At 53.7% G+C, this 19,686-nt stretch overlaps 1 protein-coding gene across 1 annotated transcript in view; it reads right to left on the reverse strand.

Moving 5' to 3' along the window:
• The window catches only part of LOC144929316 (E3 ubiquitin-protein ligase TRIM39-like), a 28,145-nt gene extending 18,208 nt beyond the window's left edge, over positions 1 to 9,937 (reverse strand). The window contains exons 1-5 of the mRNA XM_078848496.1: positions 9,455 to 9,937; positions 4,870 to 4,965; positions 1,398 to 1,628; positions 882 to 904; positions 679 to 782 (exon numbers count right to left, since the gene is read on the reverse strand). Coding sequence (XP_078704622.1) covers positions 679 to 782; positions 882 to 904; positions 1,398 to 1,628; positions 4,870 to 4,965; positions 9,455 to 9,874 — 874 coding nt within the window. The 5' untranslated portion in view covers positions 9,875 to 9,937. The remainder of the gene's footprint in view (positions 1 to 678; positions 783 to 881; positions 905 to 1,397; positions 1,629 to 4,869; positions 4,966 to 9,454) is intronic.
• Positions 9,938 to 19,686: the final 9,749 nt, after the last annotated feature.

Consider the following 19,686-nt stretch of genomic DNA (forward strand, 5'->3'; position numbering starts at 1 on the left):
TCCTCGCCGTCAGGTTTCTGCCTTTGCCCCCGGTCTCCACGCTGGGGATGTGGGGAGGCGTTTGGGTGGGGGCAGCTCACTTTCAGACGTTGTGAGTCACATTCTTTTGAGTGAATCTCACTCACTGAGCAGCAAACCACTGACCCAACCTCACACTGGGCTGTGCTCAGAACAGACGAGGGGCCCGTAGGATTCAGTTTGTTACCCAGTAACACACGGCCCAGGTCAGACCGCAGCAGCCAGAGCGGCCCCTCCTCCAGCTCAGAAAGCTCGGCCAGCCTTGGCTAAAGGGGGCTGGGGCAGTGCTGAGCGGTGGCCACACAACGCAGCCCTCACATATCCCAGGAGAGAGGCACAGACACATCATCCGTTACCAGTCTGTGCAGCTCCCAGCGCAATGTGCCCAATCCAGGCCTCACAGCACCTAGCTCAGGGACACCCATTAACTCAGCCATGGAGGGGTCAGGATGTCACAGTGATGAGGCCTGGTCAGACACCTGGGCAAGTACCAGCAGGTGGCTGTAAGTAGCAGGGAAACTGCCCAGCACTCAGCGCATCAGCCTCCAGCTCTCACACAGCTCCAAGCCTGTCAGCTGGGTGCAAGCGTGTCCTGGGGTCCCAGGCTCTGTCCAGATCCCAGGCACAATACAGCTGAATGTCCCAGTCGACGCCACTCACCTCCAAATCTCTTCAGCGCTTCCCTCATGTCAAGGGAAATTTTATACACGTTCTTCAGGTCAGTAGAAACAGCTTCTGGTTCCTGGAGTTTCATATTCTTACTCCTATGAAGAAAATGTCCCATTATCACTCAGCAGCTCTGTGCACACATCATCCCAGAACCACCACCAAGAATATAAGAGCAATGAACATAGGAAACGCACCTGCTCAATGTGCTTTTCACATCCTGAAAGGAAAAAGAGAATCAATGTCTTGTATTAACACAATGTGCATAAAACTGAGTGAGTCTCACTCTGGGCATCAAACTTTCTTGTAGAAAATAGATCAACCCTCCCAGGCTTCACTGTTTTGAACACTTGTTTCATATATATAGAGGAGACAGGAATTTAGCTAAAGGGTTCTCCCTTGTAGGGACACAACCCATCAGTATCTGTGTTTATCGACTGTGTTGGGTCCAATGTTCTGAAGTCAGAGCAGGGATGGGTTCAGCTCAGTATCATTTTTCTATCATCCATCTAATCTCCCATGGCCTCACTGGATCTCCATGAAGAGAATTCCCCTCTAACATGAACTGCGATATTTGGGAACTGATGGAGCCCTTAGCCTCATGTTCTGTTTGTCAGTAAACCACAGAACACATTGACTCTAATTGTTGGAATCCAGACCCATGGAGCTGAGTTATAATTTTGGATGGGTGGAGAATTTTGATGCCATCTCACCTTCAGCAGCTCCGCAACCGGTTGCTGACACTTCTCCTCTATCTCTGTGATCAGCTGCTGCAGAGAGGAGCTTTGCTGGGAAAGTTTGGTGACATTTTCCCGTAGTCTCTGCAGAGTCTCCCTCTCCTCCTCCTCCAGGCTCTGCAGAAGCAGCTGCTCCTCCTCTCTCAGCAGTGTGTGCAGTTTGTTAAATTCACCTGCAATCATCTCTCTCTTATTCTTCACTTTCCCCTTGAGATAGAAAAATAGGAAAGGCACAGAGAAAACGTGAGCCAGATGTTGAGTTACATGGACTGGGCCTCTGTTCATGAAACAGGGGATATTAGATCAGTATCAGTTTGGAAGGGTATTTACTTCATATGGCCAGTTCCGTAACGGGGTTGTCTAGGGTGCTTTGTAAAGACGCAGTACGTTATTGCAGGTGGCACGGGATGGACACAGTGGAGTGGGGAGAAATCGAGGGGACAGTAAAGATTTACAGGGGGCTGCACAGGGCGTCCGTGGGGGGATTTGGGTGCCAAGTGCTGGGCACTCAGACACCCCGGGGACCCGTCACAGCGGGATGTGGGCAATGCTCCTTCTTTGACAACCAGCTCCCGGGGCTGCAACATTCAGGACCTAGGGCTGATGCTAATAGTCCTTTGGGTGCCATCCTGGGGCTCACATGGGTGTTGGGCACCCAGGGCATTGTCAGGGCTGGCTTTGGCCTCACCCAGCCTGGCCGAGTGCCCCATACCCACGTGCTGCAGCCTTTAGGGAGCCCTCTAGGCTCACAGAGCAGCGGGTTGCTGATGCCAGCTGTGTCCCCACCTGCTCTCTGAAAGGAGCCGTGGGAATGATGCTGAGCCAGTGCTGACCCTGGCCGGGGAACGGGCTGGCTGCTCTGCACTGGCCTCTCTAGCTCCCCTGCAACTCAGCCCAGAGGTGCTGGGTGACCCTGGAGTGAACCTGCCCCCCAGCGTGATTCGGGCTACAGTGATGTTAGGAAAAGTCCCTCTTACCTGAGCCCCCAGCGCAGCCCTCCAGCACCCCAGGGCCCATCTGCAACACCCACCAACCCATCCCCCAGACCAACCCCCACCCCGCCCTTGGGAGCGCTGCAGCCACAGGACACTCAGACAACTCGGGTACAGCCCTGACAAGGCCCAGCTGCCTCAGGAGCCCCTGTGGGCACCTGCCCGAGGCTTTGTGCATGTGGCCTGGACCCTGCAAAGGGCCATGGACCTGCAGCCTCTTTCCCCTCCTGCCCCCTGGGAGCTGTTGAGTTACAGCTAATTCAAGTCCTGCAAGTATTATGATATCCCCTAACATCTCCCCCCATCAGACATGGGCAGCGCATCCTTCATGGGGGCCTGTCACCTCCTGGGCCCTGCTCCCACTCATGGGAATACTCCCCACCTGGCTCAGGCCCATGACGGCCCCTCTCAGTGGGTGACTGGCCGCCCCTGCTGGGCCTCATCTCACAGTCGCTGGGGCTGCAGTTACTCTGCACGGAGTGACACTGATCACTGGGCTGTGACCTCTGGTGCTGTGGGACGTAACTCGCTCTCACTGGGTGATAATCAAGGGTTTCAGAACCACCCCAGTGACTGTCCCAAGGTGCAGCCGCCTCCATGGCGCCGGCTGGGAACTTTGCCGGACACATTCAAGACGGCTGTTAATTGTTATGCATCTAAATCCCTACTGTCTGAGGAACTGAGCACCAACTGCTTCCGGTGCGGAGAGTGGGAGCTGCTGCGGTTCTGTCCTCTGGAAACCAGCCCACTTCCGCCGGGCTCTAAATACGGCTTCAGATGCAGAACCAGGGGCACCCAGCTCTGAGCATTTCAGCTCTTGTAAATGGCCATTTTTATCTGAATCGTGGGACACCTGCTTCTCCTCTCCTCCCTGCTGCTGGCATCTTCCTCACGCCCCCCACGCTCTCTGCAGGGATTTCACTGGAAAAGGCAGGCGAACCAGAACAGACATTTTGTCCCCTGGGTTCATCAGCTGGCTACAGACAAGCACAGGTAAAGTCACAGTAACAGTAGCAGGTGCCTGGGATGAAGTGGCCACGTGATGGCAGGAGAGGCTGTGAGGTGGCCGAGTGCTGCCTGGCTTTACACTGACCTGCCCCTGGCTCTGCTCACTCAGGGGGTGTCCACACTGCAGTGAAGGTCTGACAGCACCGTGTGTAGACACACCCCAGTTTGCTTTGATCTAGCGAGCTCGGGTACTGGTAGCTATGAAGCCGCAGCAGCACGGGCTGTTCACACCCAACCAGACCCCTGGGTGTCACTCAGGGACTAGCCTGCAGCTAGCTGCTGGGGCCATGTAGATGCACCCTGGGGTCAGATTTTCCACAGAGCTCCACACCCGCCACTGGGTTTGATGTTCAGAAGAGCTCAGCTCCCAGCGTGCCCCCAGCCCAGCCAGCTGAGCAAATCTGAACCTCACCCGTGGGGGCAAATCGTCCTCCCAGCTCCAGAGTCTGGCCCAGGCACTGGGCAGATTCATTGCAGGGACTGTGGGAGCAGGGAGAGAAGGAACAATCTGTTTCCTCCAGGCTGCAGAGAAGCTACAGAGCTGTCATGGAGGCCACGGAAAACCGATGGCTGGAGCGGCCGACACATCCTCCCCACCTGCAGGAGGGAAACAGGATCCATGGAATAGTGAAAACACTGCACCCAGTATGGAGAATTTGCCCCATCAGAGATCTCAGGGGTGGGTCTGCACCACTGTACAAGGGCCAGGAACTGCCCCTCCTCCTCCGCCTACAGGAGCTGCTGCTGCGCTGAGATCCCCACCGGAGACACAGCCTGATGCTGCCAGCACCCTGGATGGCAGGTACCATAGGCCGGGGAGGCTGAGGCTCCACAAACAGGATGCAGCGCCCCTCCCTTTGGAGGCAGGCTACAGACCTGCTGCCTTTGGAGTCCTGCCTGCGCTCCGCCCTGTGCCCTCGCTCCCGCTCTTCCCCCGAACCCCGCAGCACCTGCCGCTTGCCGCCCATCAGCTGTGTGGGGGACCCCGCCACTTGCTCCTCTCCGCCCCTCCCCTGTCACTCACCCTTAAGGCAGGAGCGGGCAGAAAGGAGCAAGCGGCAGGTGAGGGGGCCTTGCGGGAGGGGGTGGGGGAGAGGAGAAAGCTGCACAGTGAACGGGGAGCCACTGGGGAGGGGGCTGGAAGGGAGTGGGGCCGGGCATGGGGCAGAGCAGGAAGGGAGCGTGGTCGGGGCCTTGGGGAGAGGAGGCCAAATGGGTCTGGAGCAGTGGGCAGGGCAATGATCTGGGCACCAGGGAGGTTCCGGCACTCACGCCCGGCCTCCCCAAATGCCGGAGGCATCCGCTGCCCATGGCCGGCACCAAGCCTGTGCAATGGAGCAAACAACCAGAGCAGGTTCATAGCCTCATCCTGGAGCTTTACGGGCCCCGGCATTCCTGGGAATGCTGCAGGGGGAAGGGGGAAGGGAGGAATAAACCCGGACACCCACCTGCCACTCTGTAGTTTTCTTTTTCTCTTTAGACGTCAGAGCCAGGGCCTCTTGCAGCTCCTTCCTCAGAGGGTCCAGGGCTCCCTGGAGTTTCACCTGCAAGGGCATCGTGTGCGATAAACGGCCATTAATCTGCCTGTCCGATGGACAACACTATCCATATTGGCATTTCATACAGGAGCAGTAAAATACCCTGGAAGCGAGCAGCAGACTCGGCTCTGCCGGCCCCAAAGGCAGCGTGGGAGCCAAGACGCCAGTCTCAGAGCGGGGGCTCTGCTTCGTGCAGACACTCAGGACTTCTCAAAGCCTGTGTTTTAGCTAAAGTTTCCCATCCCTGAGCACAGGCCAGAGGTGAAGCAGCTGGGAAGGTTCTGAATGATCCCTCCTGCCAGTGCGAGTGAAGAGGTTGGGACAGCACCTCGCTCCACTGTACCCCAGACCCAGGCCAGGAACAAGACCCCACTGGGCTCTCGTCTGTCCAGGCTCCCACGTGGCCTCCCTCAGGCAGCAGCTGAGCACCTGAACCAGTGCAGTCCCGTTAACTGTGCAGAGTGAAGCTGTGATGTAGCTGGAGGTCAGTGAGGAACAGGGAACACACTCAGTCTGGGGGAATGGGCCCCCCATAATTATAACGGCTCCAGAGCTGTAATAACCCAGGGCTCTCTTCCCCTTTGACAGCGTGTGATTCATTCACACAGCACAGCAACGTGCTCCTGCCCCGTCAGCCCCGCTCTGTGCAACACCCCTGGCAGTGCCCTAGACCCCTCTCCCGAGCCCCCGCCAGAGATCTCCCCATTTCACTCTCTTTTCACAGAGCCCTGGAGTCCTGGTTGTCTCTGAGCCCTGTCAGTGAGCACAGAGGCTTGGGCCTGATCTTAACGTGACACTTCAGTTGCCCTGGCTATTGTGCTGCCGGGCTGTAGCTGTGCTGCTGAAACCCTGGCAGTGTCGACGTGGCCTGCGAGATCCTGGGGCAGAGAAGCAGCTCAATGAAGAAGGGACTTGGAGCAGAAATTTGGGACAGTTCAGGCCAAACTGAGTGTGTCAGTGAGTCTGGTCCCTGTCGGGAGGGAATTCAGGCCATTTCCCTCCCTTCCTTCTGCAACCCTGGGCAGGGCCCTAACATCAGCCCATGTCCTCCCCTCTCTCCCGGGGTGCGGGCAGGGAACCTCAGCAGCGTCTCATCCCTGGCCTCCCACTCTCCAGCCCAGACACAGCCCCAGATGGGTTGGGAGCAATGACATGTTTCTTTAATGTGGTTCCAGAACCGTGTTGTCCACCCACGCTGTCAAAACCCAACCGTGTCAGGACACAGGTGGCCCCAACTTTGTCAGACAATTATAATACCCTGGTGTGTACATCCATGGTGTACCTAAGCTGTACAACCCCCTCTCATCCTACTAATGTTATCTGGGCTAATGGCTGCAGGAATCAATATGAGTGGAGCAGGGCTGCTGGACGGGGAAGAGCTGAAGAAGGAGAGAAGAACAGGACATGGGGAAAGAAAGAAAGAAAGAAAGAAAGAAAGAAAGAAAGAAAGAAAGAAAGAAAGAAAGAAAGAAAGAAAGAAAGAAGATCAGGACACAGGTACCAGCTGTGGCTTTCAGTGCCACTGACATGCAGGGATGAGTCAGGGTCCAGATTGTTTCGTGTGCAAGCAGGGTCTGAATGAGCTCTCCCCTGACAGCTGGCTGGGGAGGGGAAAAGGCTTCAGGTGCAGACTGTATTTACATGAACACACCGACTCTGCCTAGGTAGCCAGCAGCAGGGCCATGTTGCCAAAGTGATCAACTGTGCTGGATTACAGATCACTTCAGTATGGAATGTGGGGGTAATGAAATAGGGTTCTCTTTACAGTATGAGGAAAGGGCAGCGGAGTAGCATTTAGCCCAGGGGTGGCCAACCTGTGGCTCCGGAGCCACATGCAGATCTTTAGAAGTTAAGATACGGTTCCTTGTATAGGCACCGACTCCGTGGCTGGAACTGCAGACACCAGCCTTCCAAGGTGCCGGGGGGTGCTCACTGCTCAACCCCTGGCTCTGCCATGGGCCCTGCCCCCACTTCACCCCTTCCTGCCCCTTCCCCTGAGCCCGCCGTGCCCTCACTCCTCCGTCCCAGACCCTCCTGCACGCCACAGAACAGCTGATCGGGAGGTGCAGGGAGGAGGGGGAGGCTCTGACCGGCAGGGCTGCAGGTGGGTGGGAGGCGCAGGAGCGGGACGGGGGAGCTGATCGGGGGCTGCTGACATATTACTCGCAAAAAGAAAAGGAGGACTTGTGGCACCTTAGAGACTAAGTCTCTAAGTCACCTTAGTCTCTAAGGTGCCACAAGTCCTCCTTTTCTTTTTGCGAATACAGACTAACACGGCTGTTCCTCTGAAACCTGTCATTATGCATGACATATTACTGTGGCTCTTTGGCAATGTGCATTGGTAAATTCTGGCTTCTTCTGAGGCTCAGGTTGGCCACCCCTGGCTTAGCCTGTTCTGATTGAGGGGGTCACCCTCCACTGAACTGATCTCACTAAGCAGGGGGCTTGGATGCCAGACCCCTGTGAAGTTTAAGAGGAGGTGGGGACAGATGTGCTTGCTGGGCAGTGTGGACTTTACCCAAGAGTCCTAGGCATGGTTTAACTTGCTCCTCTCCACTGTTCAAAGACAGAACTAATTAAGGCTCCATTCGGAGTCTTTTGTTTTGTTAAGTGATCACTAGAGCTGAAATCACTTGATGTGGGACAGTGTTTCTGCCCAGCCTGCTTCAGCAAGGACGTTCCCCCACTAAGAGTTGAAAATCACCAAGAGCAGCGCAGAACCTCAAGAGACTAGGGTTTTGAGCAAAAGGGGACTTTTTCTGCTTTAAATTGCAAGTGTAGACAGGCCCTGATCTGCAGAGGTTATAGCAGAGAAGCAGGTGATGGCTGGCAGGGCGGCCGGTGGAGTGGGACAGTGGGGTGTGCGGTAGGGTGGTGACACTAGAGCAAGTACTTGGACCAGGGCCTTCTCTAGCCATTTGGGTGCCCTACACAGCCCCCCCCATGGGGGGGGGCTGTGTGGGGCCCCAGGCCACCCCCCCCAGGGTATGGATGGCAGGAGTTGTGGGGGGCCACACAGGCTCAGAGTGGCCCTGGGGATTAGCGGGGGGCTGGGAGGAGCCCGCCCCGCTTCCCTTGCCCCGGCCCTAGCCATATCGCTCGGGTTGCGGAAAGGATCACCTCCCGCTCTCACCGGCGGCGGGAAGCGGAGCGCCGTGGCTGGGATCTGGCGGAGTAGATCGGGCTGGGGCCCAGCTGCTCCACTTCCCGCCACTGCTGGTGAGTGCGGGGTTGCTGGAGAAAGAGGTGGAATGGGGGCGGGCCGGGGGCAGAGCAGGGGGGAAGGGTAAGAGGCAGGGTGGAGGGAGTGTCCGGAGCCCCACACCCCCGTAGGAAAGGCCCTGCCCCTTGCAGTGGGCACAGCCCGCGGGGGGCTGGCTGAGGGATAGGGCTGGTTGCCGGGGCTGGTGCTGCCAAGTATGCAGCATGCAGCTGCCTAGGGCACCATTAAATTTGGGGCAATTTGGTGCCCCAAATTTCATGGTGCCCTACGCAGCTGCGTATGCCTAAGGACGGCCCTGGCTTGGACACTGGAGCAAGCAAGGTACCATCTTCGTCCTCCCCCGCCCCCGAACCAGGGTGGGAGGTGAGCTCACACAGATGCATCTCTGAACTCTGAGTCTTCACTGACTTAGGACAGCCACTGTGAGTGGGGTGGGGTGAGGGAGCAGAGAGGGGCACAACAAAGGAACTTTTGGTTATGGAACTCCAGAACATGAGGCAGAAGACACTGACCAACGTACACTGGAGAGGGTGTTTTGCTCACGGTTTTATATTTATGAATCCTGCGTGTGGTATTTTCCTTCATTAATGCCGGGTGACTTCCCTCCTCTCATTTAAAGTTTCTTTTTTACCATCGGCACCAACTCTGTGGGTGCTCCAGGGCTGGAGCAACCATGGAATAAAAATAGTGGGTGCTCAGCACCTACTGGCAGCCCCACCGATCAGCTCTTCCCCTGCCCCCTAATGTCTCCTGCCTGCTGGAGACCCTGAGATCAGCTCCTGCCCCGTCCTCCCAGCGCCTCCCACCTGCCACGGATCAGCTGTTCCCAGAAGCTGGGAATGGGCGACAGGGGATGGATCCCTTGATGATCACCTGTTCTGTTCACTCCCTCTGGGGCACCTGGCATTGGCCACTGTCAGAAGACAGGATACTGGGCTAGATGCACCTTTGCTCCGACAGGGGATGGCTGTTCTTATGGTCTTATGTTCTTGCTGCCCACTCCACCTGGCAGACGGGTTGCAGGTGCATAAAGAGCCGTCAGCCCTGTTCTCTCTATTACATGTTGGAACTTGCAGTGTTGGAGCAAAAAAAGTTCGGACCTTTTCTCATTATCTACAACCCCCAGTGCTCATCCCCTCTGAAAACCAGGCCCCTTTCATTTAGGTGCCTAACCTTAGGCAGCCAGGAGTGAATGTTTGTCCTTGTATTGATGGGGGATAAACCTGGTGTCCTTAAGGGGTTTAATTAAGCAAAGTCAACAGCATTTCTTACCTTGCATCCCTGGGCAGCCTCCTCAATGGGAACCACAGTGTGAGACTTGTGGTGTCGGGATTTCTCACACACCCAGCAAATAGTTTCTCCATCCTCCTCACAGAAGAGTTTGAGACGTTCCTCGTGTCTCTCACACAGATCCTCCTTTTGCCCTTTTCCTGGTTTTAACCCCAGTTGTTTGATCCTTTGTATGATGTTGTTCAGCTGGGCGTTGGGCTTGAACTCCCCTTTTTGGAACTGGGCTCTGCACTGGGGACAGGTCAGGGGTGTCCCCGTTCCCTTCTCCTCACTGTACTGGGTGAGGCAGGCTCGGCAGAAGTTGTGCCCACACGCGATAGTCACCGGCTCCATCAGATACCCCAGGCAGATGGAGCAAATAGCTTCATCTTGTATTTCTCCTGCTGTAGCTGCAGCGGCCATGGCAGCTGGGTGAGTATCTGTTCTCCCTGCCAGTGGCTCTACACAGTGTGGGCTTGAGCTGACACTGGGAGGGGCCGCCTGCAAGTATCTGCTAGTCCCAGCCATAGAAGGAAAAGAAGAAAAAGGAGGAGCCAGGAGTGGGAGGGGGAGAAAACAGGAAAGTGAAACTGAAGGAGAGTAAAAGAGGGGGAAGGTCAGGGAGAGGGCAGGAGAGAAGGAATGGATGGAGGTGGGGAGAAGGGATGGGAGAACGGGGGGGCAATGAAGAGAGGGGGAAGAATATGAACCAATCTGAAGTGTATTGCTTGTCACATAGGCTGGAAGGGAGAGCATATCCTCTGCCCCACAGGCAGGAACTGCTTAATCCATCCCAACACTCACTGGGGATTGAAGTGGGGACCGACAGCGCTTAGCACAAGTCTCTACAGCTGGAGCTAAAGAGTCAGTTTGTGAAGTTCAGAGCTGTAAAAACCCATAAACCCTGTGGCTCAGCCATCAAGGGGGGTGTGAATGACACACACTCACCAGAGGGTTACAAGTGCACTGAGGGATTTTTCGGCTCCCTCAGGAGAAAAGGGGGTGTCACAAAGCTCAGGTAGAAAGTTAGGGTTACGGATGCTTTGGAAATTTCTGTAAATATAAATGCTACAGGACACTAAGGATTCAAAGCCCCTGTCATTTTGAACCTCACTTTGCTTTGTGTGGCAACCTTTGGCCAAATTCTCCTGTCCTTTAGACAGTGGAAACCGGAGACCATTTAGGTTATGTCTACACTGTGCAGCTGTTAGCGACAAGGCTGTGTCAACAAAGCGCTGTTTACACTTGCACTTGCCACAGCAAAACTTTTGTGGTTCAGTTGCAAGTGTAGCCTAAGCTACAGCCCTGAGCTCTGCCTTGCCCGCAGTGAGGGCACTCTGCAGGCAGGCCGTACAGCGCAGGCTGGCACTGCGTGATGGCACAGCTGAGATTCAATTCCATGCAGAGAACAACATTAAAAAAAAGTTCAGGTGGCGAAGTCAAGCATGTAAACACTGTGAAATGCCAGAATTAAGGTGCCTGAACAGCCACATCACCAGTATCAAGAGTCGACAGCTCAGGTAAGAGCATCAGAGGCAGGATTTTTAGTGCAGTCACAGTAGCTTTATTTCTCTGTGGGCTCCATGGGAGTGTTGACATTGACTCCGATAGAAGCAAGATCAAGCCCTATATAGGCAACCTGGGGGCTTGGAGCCAACTGCTAGAAAGGTCCAGGTGCTGCACCTTGGTTTCTGCTGCATTGTTTTCCCAGAAGCCACTGGTGTCCAGACTTTTTGGCTTACTCTGACAAGCTGACAAGTTGATCTCATTTTGAAGGTACAGCCTGAGCCTCTCCATTTTGATGGCACAGTCTGGGGACACACATTGTCAGGCTGTAGGAGGATTCGGGTTTTATCTTTGACCCCTGCCCCTCGTAGTTTATGCAGCTGTAGCCATGGATCTCAGCATGCTCAGAGCTGCACACCTCAGGGGGGCATGGGAAGGAAATGCCTTGGGGACGTTCCCCTCTGGGAGCCCCATGACCCGCTCCTGGGGGCACACAGATCCCAGAGCTCTTCGGCTTCGTTGGAGGAATTTACAGTGTCTGCTGTGACTCGGAAAGCTGCACATCTCTTCAGCTACCTGCTAAGAGCATCCTGACCATTAACAGCAAGTTGTTGCTGATGTCTGGCTCACAGGCCAGAGAGCCCATCTAGTGGGTTGTAAAGAATGAAACATGGGAGGAGCACAGACATGACGAGAAGTTCATACCAGGGTGGTTTGATCAGGGGTTCATGGGCGCACTGACGTCCGCAAAAACCCTGCAGTGATGTCTTCTGTCCCACAGGGCTGGGCTTGGCTCCCTGCTGTGGGTGTTGTGACCTGGGGGCTCTGACCACTTGCAGCAACACCTTCCACCTCTGCACTGTGACCCTAAACCCAGACTGGTGGAAAGGGGCAATGGGGGGAGGGGCTATAGTGTGAGCCTGCCCCTCACTCAGCCTGCAATGGGGAGCCAGGCACAGCCCCATGGGACAGGACACAGCACTGCAGAATGAGTGTGGGCTGGGCTCACTCTCCAGCCCCCTGCCCTCTGGCCTCCCCTCGGCACTTGGCTAGGATTGGGGCTGCGGTGCTGAGGCAGAAGGTGCTGTTGTGGTTGGTCTGAAGAGGAGGAGGAGGAGGAAGAGGCAGTGGCTGAGTGAAGTGGTCGTTAGGGAAGTCCATTTGTGCAAAGCCATCCACGATGTCACGCATGTTGCCCAGAGTCACGGCCTTTCAGAGTCCAATGGTCAACTTTCCCACTCCGCACTGGTAAGTGGCCGATCAGTAGCAGTCTGGAGTAGCTAGCTTCCACAGTGCAATCACCATGTGCTTCTCCAACGACAGGGCAGCTCTCATTCTCATGTCTTTGGGCTGCAAGGCTGGGGCAAACTCATCACACGGTCCCACGAATGTGGCTTCCTCATCTGAAAGTTTTGCAGCCACTGCTCGTCATCCCAGACGTGCATGATGATGTGATCCCACCACTCAGTGCTTGTTTTCTGAGCCCAAAAGCAGTGTTCCACTGTGGTCAGCACCTCCATGAATGCCACAAGGAATCACGTGTCGTAGCTACTACACATGGGAAGATGAATGTTGCACTCCTCTTGCCTTTGTAGCTTAAGGAATAACTCCACTGCCACTCGTCATGTTGTGACACTCTGTACCTTAGGGGAACACCCTGCACCCCCATGTTCATCCTTATAATATGATTGTGTGGTATCCAATGCAAAGTTTGTCATCTTGGGTGTCTTTGGAAGGCTCATGATGCACTGAGCATTGTTGTTATAGTAATGTTATAGGTTGTAATTTCAGGTATATAGTTATGAGGCTGAAAATGTGTCCTCATGGCTTAAAAGAAGCTCAGGCAAAACTCTCCAGGAGCAGAGGGGCAGTACACACCTCATCAGGGTATGTATGGGACAAACCCAGCCCAGCTTCACAGGAACAAAGGACACTGGCTTAGGCAGCAACAAAGGATCTATTGGACTCTCAAGTGAGTCACCCCCCTTCCCTTGGTCAGTTTGGGACTACAGTGAGGTAATGCTCACCTGACTCTGAAGCGGGAGGGGGGGGAAGCCAAGAGGGAAGAAAGAACACGATAAAAGGGAGAGACCTTTGCCATGCTCTTTCTTTTCCACCTACATCTACAGACACCACCACCAAGTGACTGAAGCACTGATCAAAGGGGAGAGCCTGGTTGAAGGGCAGCCAGCCAGCTGTGGTGAGGCGTATCTTAGTTTGTAAGGGAACTGAAAGTGTTAAGATCAGCTTAGAATGTGTTTTGTTTTTCTTTCATTTGACCAAATCTGACTTCTTGTGCTTTGACTTATAATCACTTAAAATCTATCTTTTGCAGTTAATAAATTTGTTTGTTTATTCTACCTGAAGCAGTGTGTTTGGTTTGAAGCATGTCAGAGCCTCCCCTTGGGATTTCAAGCCTGGTACATATCAATTTCTTTGTTAAATTGACAAACTCATATAAGCTTGCAGCGTCCAGCAGGCGTAACTGGACACTGCAAGACGGAGGTTCCTAGGGTTGTGTCTGGGACCGGAGATATTGGCTAGTGTCCTTTGATTGCAAAATGCAAGCAGCGGCTGGCCAAAAGTGCTCACTCATGTAGCTGGGAGCAGCTTACATGCTAGAGGCTGTGTGTGAACAGCCCAGGAGTGGGGATTCCCACAGCAGAGCAGGGTAAGGCTGGCTCCCAGACTCAAGGATTGGAGTGACCTAGCAGATCACTGGTCTAGACAACACCAGGGGAATGTCACAGTGTCCCATCTATGTGCTTGACTAAGCTGTCTGCAATATGGGGCTACTCATGCATATGTAACCCACTATTTTTTGTGGATGTTGTGTGGACGGTAACAGCCTACTGCTGCTGCCAGCTATTGTAACTAGTTCTTTAGTTCAAGTGGTGAAGAGCTGCGCTGCAGTGAGGAAAGACCAGCGTTCAAACCCTTGTGATGATGTAGAGGATATTCCAATTATACTGAAAATAACTTTTATGTTTTAAACAGTAGGAAATGACTTACCAAAAGCTACCTTACCAACATTGTAAATAACAAGAATTACTGTGGCCATGGGGAGCATTGAGCATTTGCAGGATTCCTGTTTGCTAAGACAACCTAGAGCCAGTGGGGTGTGAGTGTCCTGGGGAGCTGACCCATGCTTGGAGATCAGTGGTAGCTCCTGGGCCCCATATTCAGCATTATTCACATAGTTAAATGTGTCCAGAGCATCAATGTGGTGACAGTTTATGGTTCGGGCAGATGCCAGCCATAAGGGCGAATGGTGATGAGGGGAAACATCTCGGTTGGTGTTTCACAGGGTAGAGGCCCATCTGAGTGCACTGGAAATGCACATGCAGAAGCGCACAGACATTTGCACGCACAGCTACCAGAACCCCCCCTCCCCCCACACACTAACGTCCTGGCTCCTCTTCCCTCACTCATTGGAGGAGCCCCATTGATGTCAGGGCACCAGTGAGATGGCTCACGTGAACCAGGGCTGCAGGATGGGGCCCACGGGGGGGATTATGCCCACAACCAGCCCGTGCAGCAAGGCCCTTCGCAAGCACATTCTGCAGTCTCCAGGGCAGAAGCAGGTACAGAGCTGAGCTCCCATTTTCAGTGCACGAAGCTCCATCCTCCAGTTCTGAAACTTTGAGCCCATAAGTTAATTCAACATGGAAAGAGACTCTGCCAGTCCTAGCTCTTGCTGTGCTGTTCTCTGTGGCTGGGGCACTTCCCCTCTTCTCACAAACACCCTCCCTGCGGAAGTGCCGGGGCTGCAGCTCCCCACACATGAGAGATGGTTCCTTTAACCCTTCAGCTGCTGCAGATACTAGCTCACTCACCGCCCACTCTGGAGCAAAAAGGGCCAGAGTCTTGGGCCAGGCTGAGCTGCTATTTCTGCAGGACCTGAAGGGACCAGGGCAGAGTCCAGTGGAGACATTTTCAGCCCCATCTGGGCCTGATCTGGAGATTAAAACCCTGCAAAAATTCCTGCTACAGAACGAACTTTGAAAAGCTCCACCCCCCGCCCACCCCCTGCCATCCTCAAAGACCTGAGGAAATTCATAGATTCGGGGGAGGGGAGCGATTTTGTTAAACTGGAGCTAAAGGTGGCAGGGGAGAGAAGTCTCACTGAAGGGGAAAGCTCCCCGTACTAAGAGAATATTGTAGTTTTCTCAAAACCACTAAGGTTCAAAAGCCTGGAGATTCTAAGTGAAGGCGACCCTTTCAAAACACACCCCAGTATTGGACAGTCTGCCAGTGCACAGTTAGGTCACCAAACAACCCAGGTTCTGTCCTGTGCCAGCACCAGCCTCTCACCCCCACCCCAGTGAACCATGTGTGTGTCCTGGGCACGGAGTGGGCTTCTGTGGGGGAGGACTCTTTCTAAATGAGCGTTTGTTCACGGAGTCTCCAGGTTGGCGGGAGCTCGAACAGGCCCACAGCCACAGGCCACGTCTGCACTTGAAAATTAGGTCAACCCAGCTACGTTGCTGAGGGGTGTGAAAAATCCACACCCCTGAGAGATGCCGCTAAGCCAGCCTCGCCCCCGGCGAAGACAGCGCTAGGTCCATGGTAGATTGCTTCTGTCGACCTCGGGAGCTGGATTTCCTACTGTGCTGCTGTAGTGTTTTTAGTGTAGACATGGTCTCTGGTTGCAGAAACCTTAAAGTCTGACAGTCCCCTGGATTTGCATAGTTCATCTACCTGTGCCACAGACCCATCCAGCCATTACCATCTGGCAACGGTTAGGCAAGGGGCGAGTTCAGACTTCTATTTTTCTGCTGAACTCTGTCAATTGTATTACCAGATTGGAAAGGCCAGATCTTGAAGACATTTTGTAAAGGACGAAGTGGTAAAATTCAGACATGACTCGGAAGTGTGGGGCTACAGAGAGGGCTGAATCGAAGGCAAAGCCCAGTTCATGGCCTGAGTGACCACCCCTATGCCGCTGCCCATGGTGACTGAGAATGGAGGGTGAGTGGGAGGTTGGATGTGGGGAGATTAGGAGCTTTGTTTTAACTGTGTTGCGTTTAAGCTGATGGTGGGATATCAGTGAGGACAGAGACAAGGAGACAGACTGGAGGTTTCAGTCTGGACTGACAGAAACAGGCCCAGAGTGGATAGGCTGATCTAGGAGTTGTCAGCATAAAGATGATAATGAAAGCCATGGTTTTTAATGAGATTGCTCAGAGATAAGGTGCAGAGGCAGAAGGGAGGAGGGGAGGTGTGGAGTGAAGCTGAGGTGCATAGACTGTGAGCAGGGGAAGAGGAGGAGTAATAGTTTTACAGTAGTGCCTAGGGACCCCACTCATAGACCAGGGCCTCATTGCGCTAGGTGCTGTACAAAACCAGAACAAACAGAGAGTGGGATGCTTGTGGCTAGGCCCTTCCAGAGATGCATTGGGGACACCACTGGGATGATCCAATGGCTCTCCTCCAGCTGCCTATCGCAGCACAGTACTGAGGGCAAAGGGGAATTCTGCCACTGACTTAAGTGGGGCCTGGGTTCTCCCTGAGAGTATCAAGGCTGAAGGTCTCATTGCACTCGGCTGCAGTGACTGTCTGTGTCACTGATCTCCAGCTCTTCCAGATCACTCTCAGCCAGTTAAAGTGACTTTGCACCATAAGTGCAGTTTCAAGGGGATTTTGGAAGGTGGCTGTTTTTAACTGTAGAATTGTTTCGTTTGTTTCCGAAGCCCTTGCACAGGATGTGGTATGACTGAAAGAGAATTTATAGCTGTGCGGCTCACGCTCTGACTACAGCCGGCCTTTATGTCCTCTGCAGGTTCAGTTTCTAAGACACCAAGGCTGAGAATTGGTCAGAATTCAACTAAAAGAAATTCAGTTAGGACAAGTGCAAAGTATTTCATTTAGGAAGGACAAGTCAAATGCATAACTACAAAATGGGGAATAGCTGGCTAGGAGGTAGTACAGCTGCAAAGGATCTGGGGGTCATAGTAGATCACAAATAACAATAGGAGTCAACAATGTAACAGAACTGTGAAGAAGGCTAATATCAGTGTGGGAAGTATTAACAGGAGTGTTCTGTAAGACAGGGGATGTAATTGTCCCGCACTGAAGCCTCAGCTGGAGTAGTGAGTACAATTCTGGGTGCCCCTCTTTAGGAAAGATGAGTCCACAGGTGAGCAACAAAAAATGATCAAAGGTTGAGAAAACCTGACCTCTGAGGAAAGGTTGAAAAAACAGCTAGGCATGTTTAGTCCTGAGAAAAGAAAGCTGAGAGGGGATCTGAGAACAGCCTTCCAATCTGCTAAGGGCTGCTCCAAAGAGGACTGTAAATAGGCTTCCAAGGGCGGTTGTGGAATCCCCATCACCGGGGGGGGTTTAAGAACAGGTTGGACAAACACCTGGCAGGGATGGTCTAGGGTTTACTTGGTCCTGCCACAGCTCAGGGCCTAGATTGATGAGGTCTTGTGGCCCCTTCCAACCCTGTATTTCAATAATTCTGTAATCCCAGACTGATGACAATAGCCCACAAGGTGTCCTGCAGAGAGCAGAAACCAGTAGGAAAGACAAAAATTAAGTGAGTAAGTGGCCAAAACATTAGTGACCTAGAACAAAGTGGAGCTAAGGGCAGCAGTCCCTGGCAGTGGTTGAAAGCTGGGGCAGGAGGAAGGGGTGGCAGCCCTTTTAGTGCCCCTGGCCACCACCCTGTTCCCTCTAGTGCACATCAGGTCTGATTCTCCCCTGCCTGTCCCCTTGCGTCGGTGTTCACACCTGTGCAAAGTGAGGGCTAACTTGGTTTTAATGCCACTGTTGGTGTGAGAGGAGAACTCTGGCTGGCAGGGTTTACCCCCCACTCTGCCCAGGCGTAAATGGCAGCAGGAGGGGCAGGGCAGGGGAGAATCCTGCCACTGTTGCTTAAGGCCCCGGCTGACAGTCAGCATCTGCTCCCTCCTGATCACTCGCATGCAATGGAGCTTTCCGGAGGAAGCCCGGTGACCATGTGAGTTTCCTTCACTACAAACTGTCTCTCTCTCCTGCTACTGCCCTGCCCGCTGCCTTGCTCAGCGGCTCTGCTTCTGCCCTCACACTGAATCCCACACACACAGCCCCAGCTCTCTCTCTGGGGACGTCTACGTTGCAGCTGAAGGTGGAATTTCCAGCTGGGGTGGACGTACCCCGTAAGCTTTGACTGAGCTTGTGAGCTAAAAAGACCAGTGTCGCTGTGGCAGCGGGGGCAGCTGGAGAGGCTGGATGCTCAAGTATCTACCTAGAGTCTGGGGCGGGATCGTACTTGGGTGTCTGGCCTATCCCACCACCCGCACCTTCACGGCTACTCTGCTATTTTAGGTGCTCTACCTTGACCAAAGCCAGCACGTGTACGTCTCCCCTGATCCCTTTAGGATCCCTTGATGAGGGGGCTGGACTAATTCAGGGAGATCAGGGGGTTAAAAAGCCAGCTCATAAACAACCAGAGCAGCTAGTGAAGAGAAGCAGCAAACAAGGGAGTTCTGTGAGGGAATTTAGAAAGGGAGCGTGATAGCCAGATAGACCTAATAAACAGTCTCTAAACTCCCTCCAGCCCTCAAGAAAGAAAAACACATATGTAAGCAGTGTCAGGATGAGCTCCACCCTGACATCTGGTGGTGAGGTGTGGCAAGTTGTGGAAAAGAACTTCAGGGGCCAATCTCATTTGCATAGGCACACCCACCATGCCTAGAATGAGCTGCCCAAATGGTCACTTTGGCTGCTGTGGGATCCCCAGTGTCTCTGTTATTGGGGCAGGAAGAATAAATTGTTATTACCCTGATTATGGGAATTGTGCTTGGAACTGTATGTGGCCTTTTGTTATGATAGAGGGATTCACCATCAACTAAGTAGCACTCGCTAGGCAAGGGTCATGGGTTCCAAAACTGTGTGAATGAAGAGAGGCTGGGGATAAGTATTAATACTTGGTGGTATGGGCCCTTTGGTGAGGGCCTTACATGCTGATTGCACTTCCTCTTCTCTCCACTGTGGAATATCAGAGCTAATTTTGATTTCATTAGAAGTCTGGTTATAGGCTGCTGAGCTCACTTTGGGCTGACAGTGCACCAGCACTGGGGCTCCACTACTACAAGCTGAATTCACCTAAGAGCTGAAATCACTGAGTGTTGTGTTAAGTAGTGGGGGAGCCTGAAGATATATTGTGGAGCAGTTTGTGGGACAGCTGGAGTGCCTTGCGGACTGGCTGGTGAAGCAGTTCGACGTGGAGCAGTTTGTGGATGGCAGGAGCTGCTTGTGGGCCGTGGAGCTGAGCGAAGGAGCTCGTGGGGCGGCTGGCGGAGCAGAGCGCAGCTGAGGGAAGGAGTTCGTGGGGCGGCTGGCGGAGCGGAGCGCTGCTATGGGGCGGTCAGCTTCAGATCATGTAAGGTGCCTCTTACCCCCGTCCCATTTCCACCCTGGTTGGGAGGTAAAGCTCCACAAATAAACTTTCAAACTCTGGGGCTGCCCTGACCAGGGACAGAGACTTTTGGGGCATTGGACTTTTGGGACTTTTGGGACTTTGGGTGATTTGGGGTTGCTGGACTCAAGAACCCAAGGGAAAAGGGCATGCCCCAATTTGCTTGGGGTGGGTTTTTTTTGCTCATGGGTTGTGTTAGGAATCCTGTTGGTGGTGTTTCCCCAACATAATGCCACATTGTTTCTCTCTGTTATTAAAAGGCTTTTCCTACACTCAGACTATGTGCTTGCGAGAGGGGAAGTATTGCCTGTTGGAGGCGCCCAGC

This window comes from Lepidochelys kempii, chromosome 14, assembly GCF_965140285.1.
Source record: "Lepidochelys kempii isolate rLepKem1 chromosome 14, rLepKem1.hap1, whole genome shotgun sequence".
Lineage (NCBI taxonomy): Eukaryota > Metazoa > Chordata > Testudines > Cheloniidae > Lepidochelys > Lepidochelys kempii.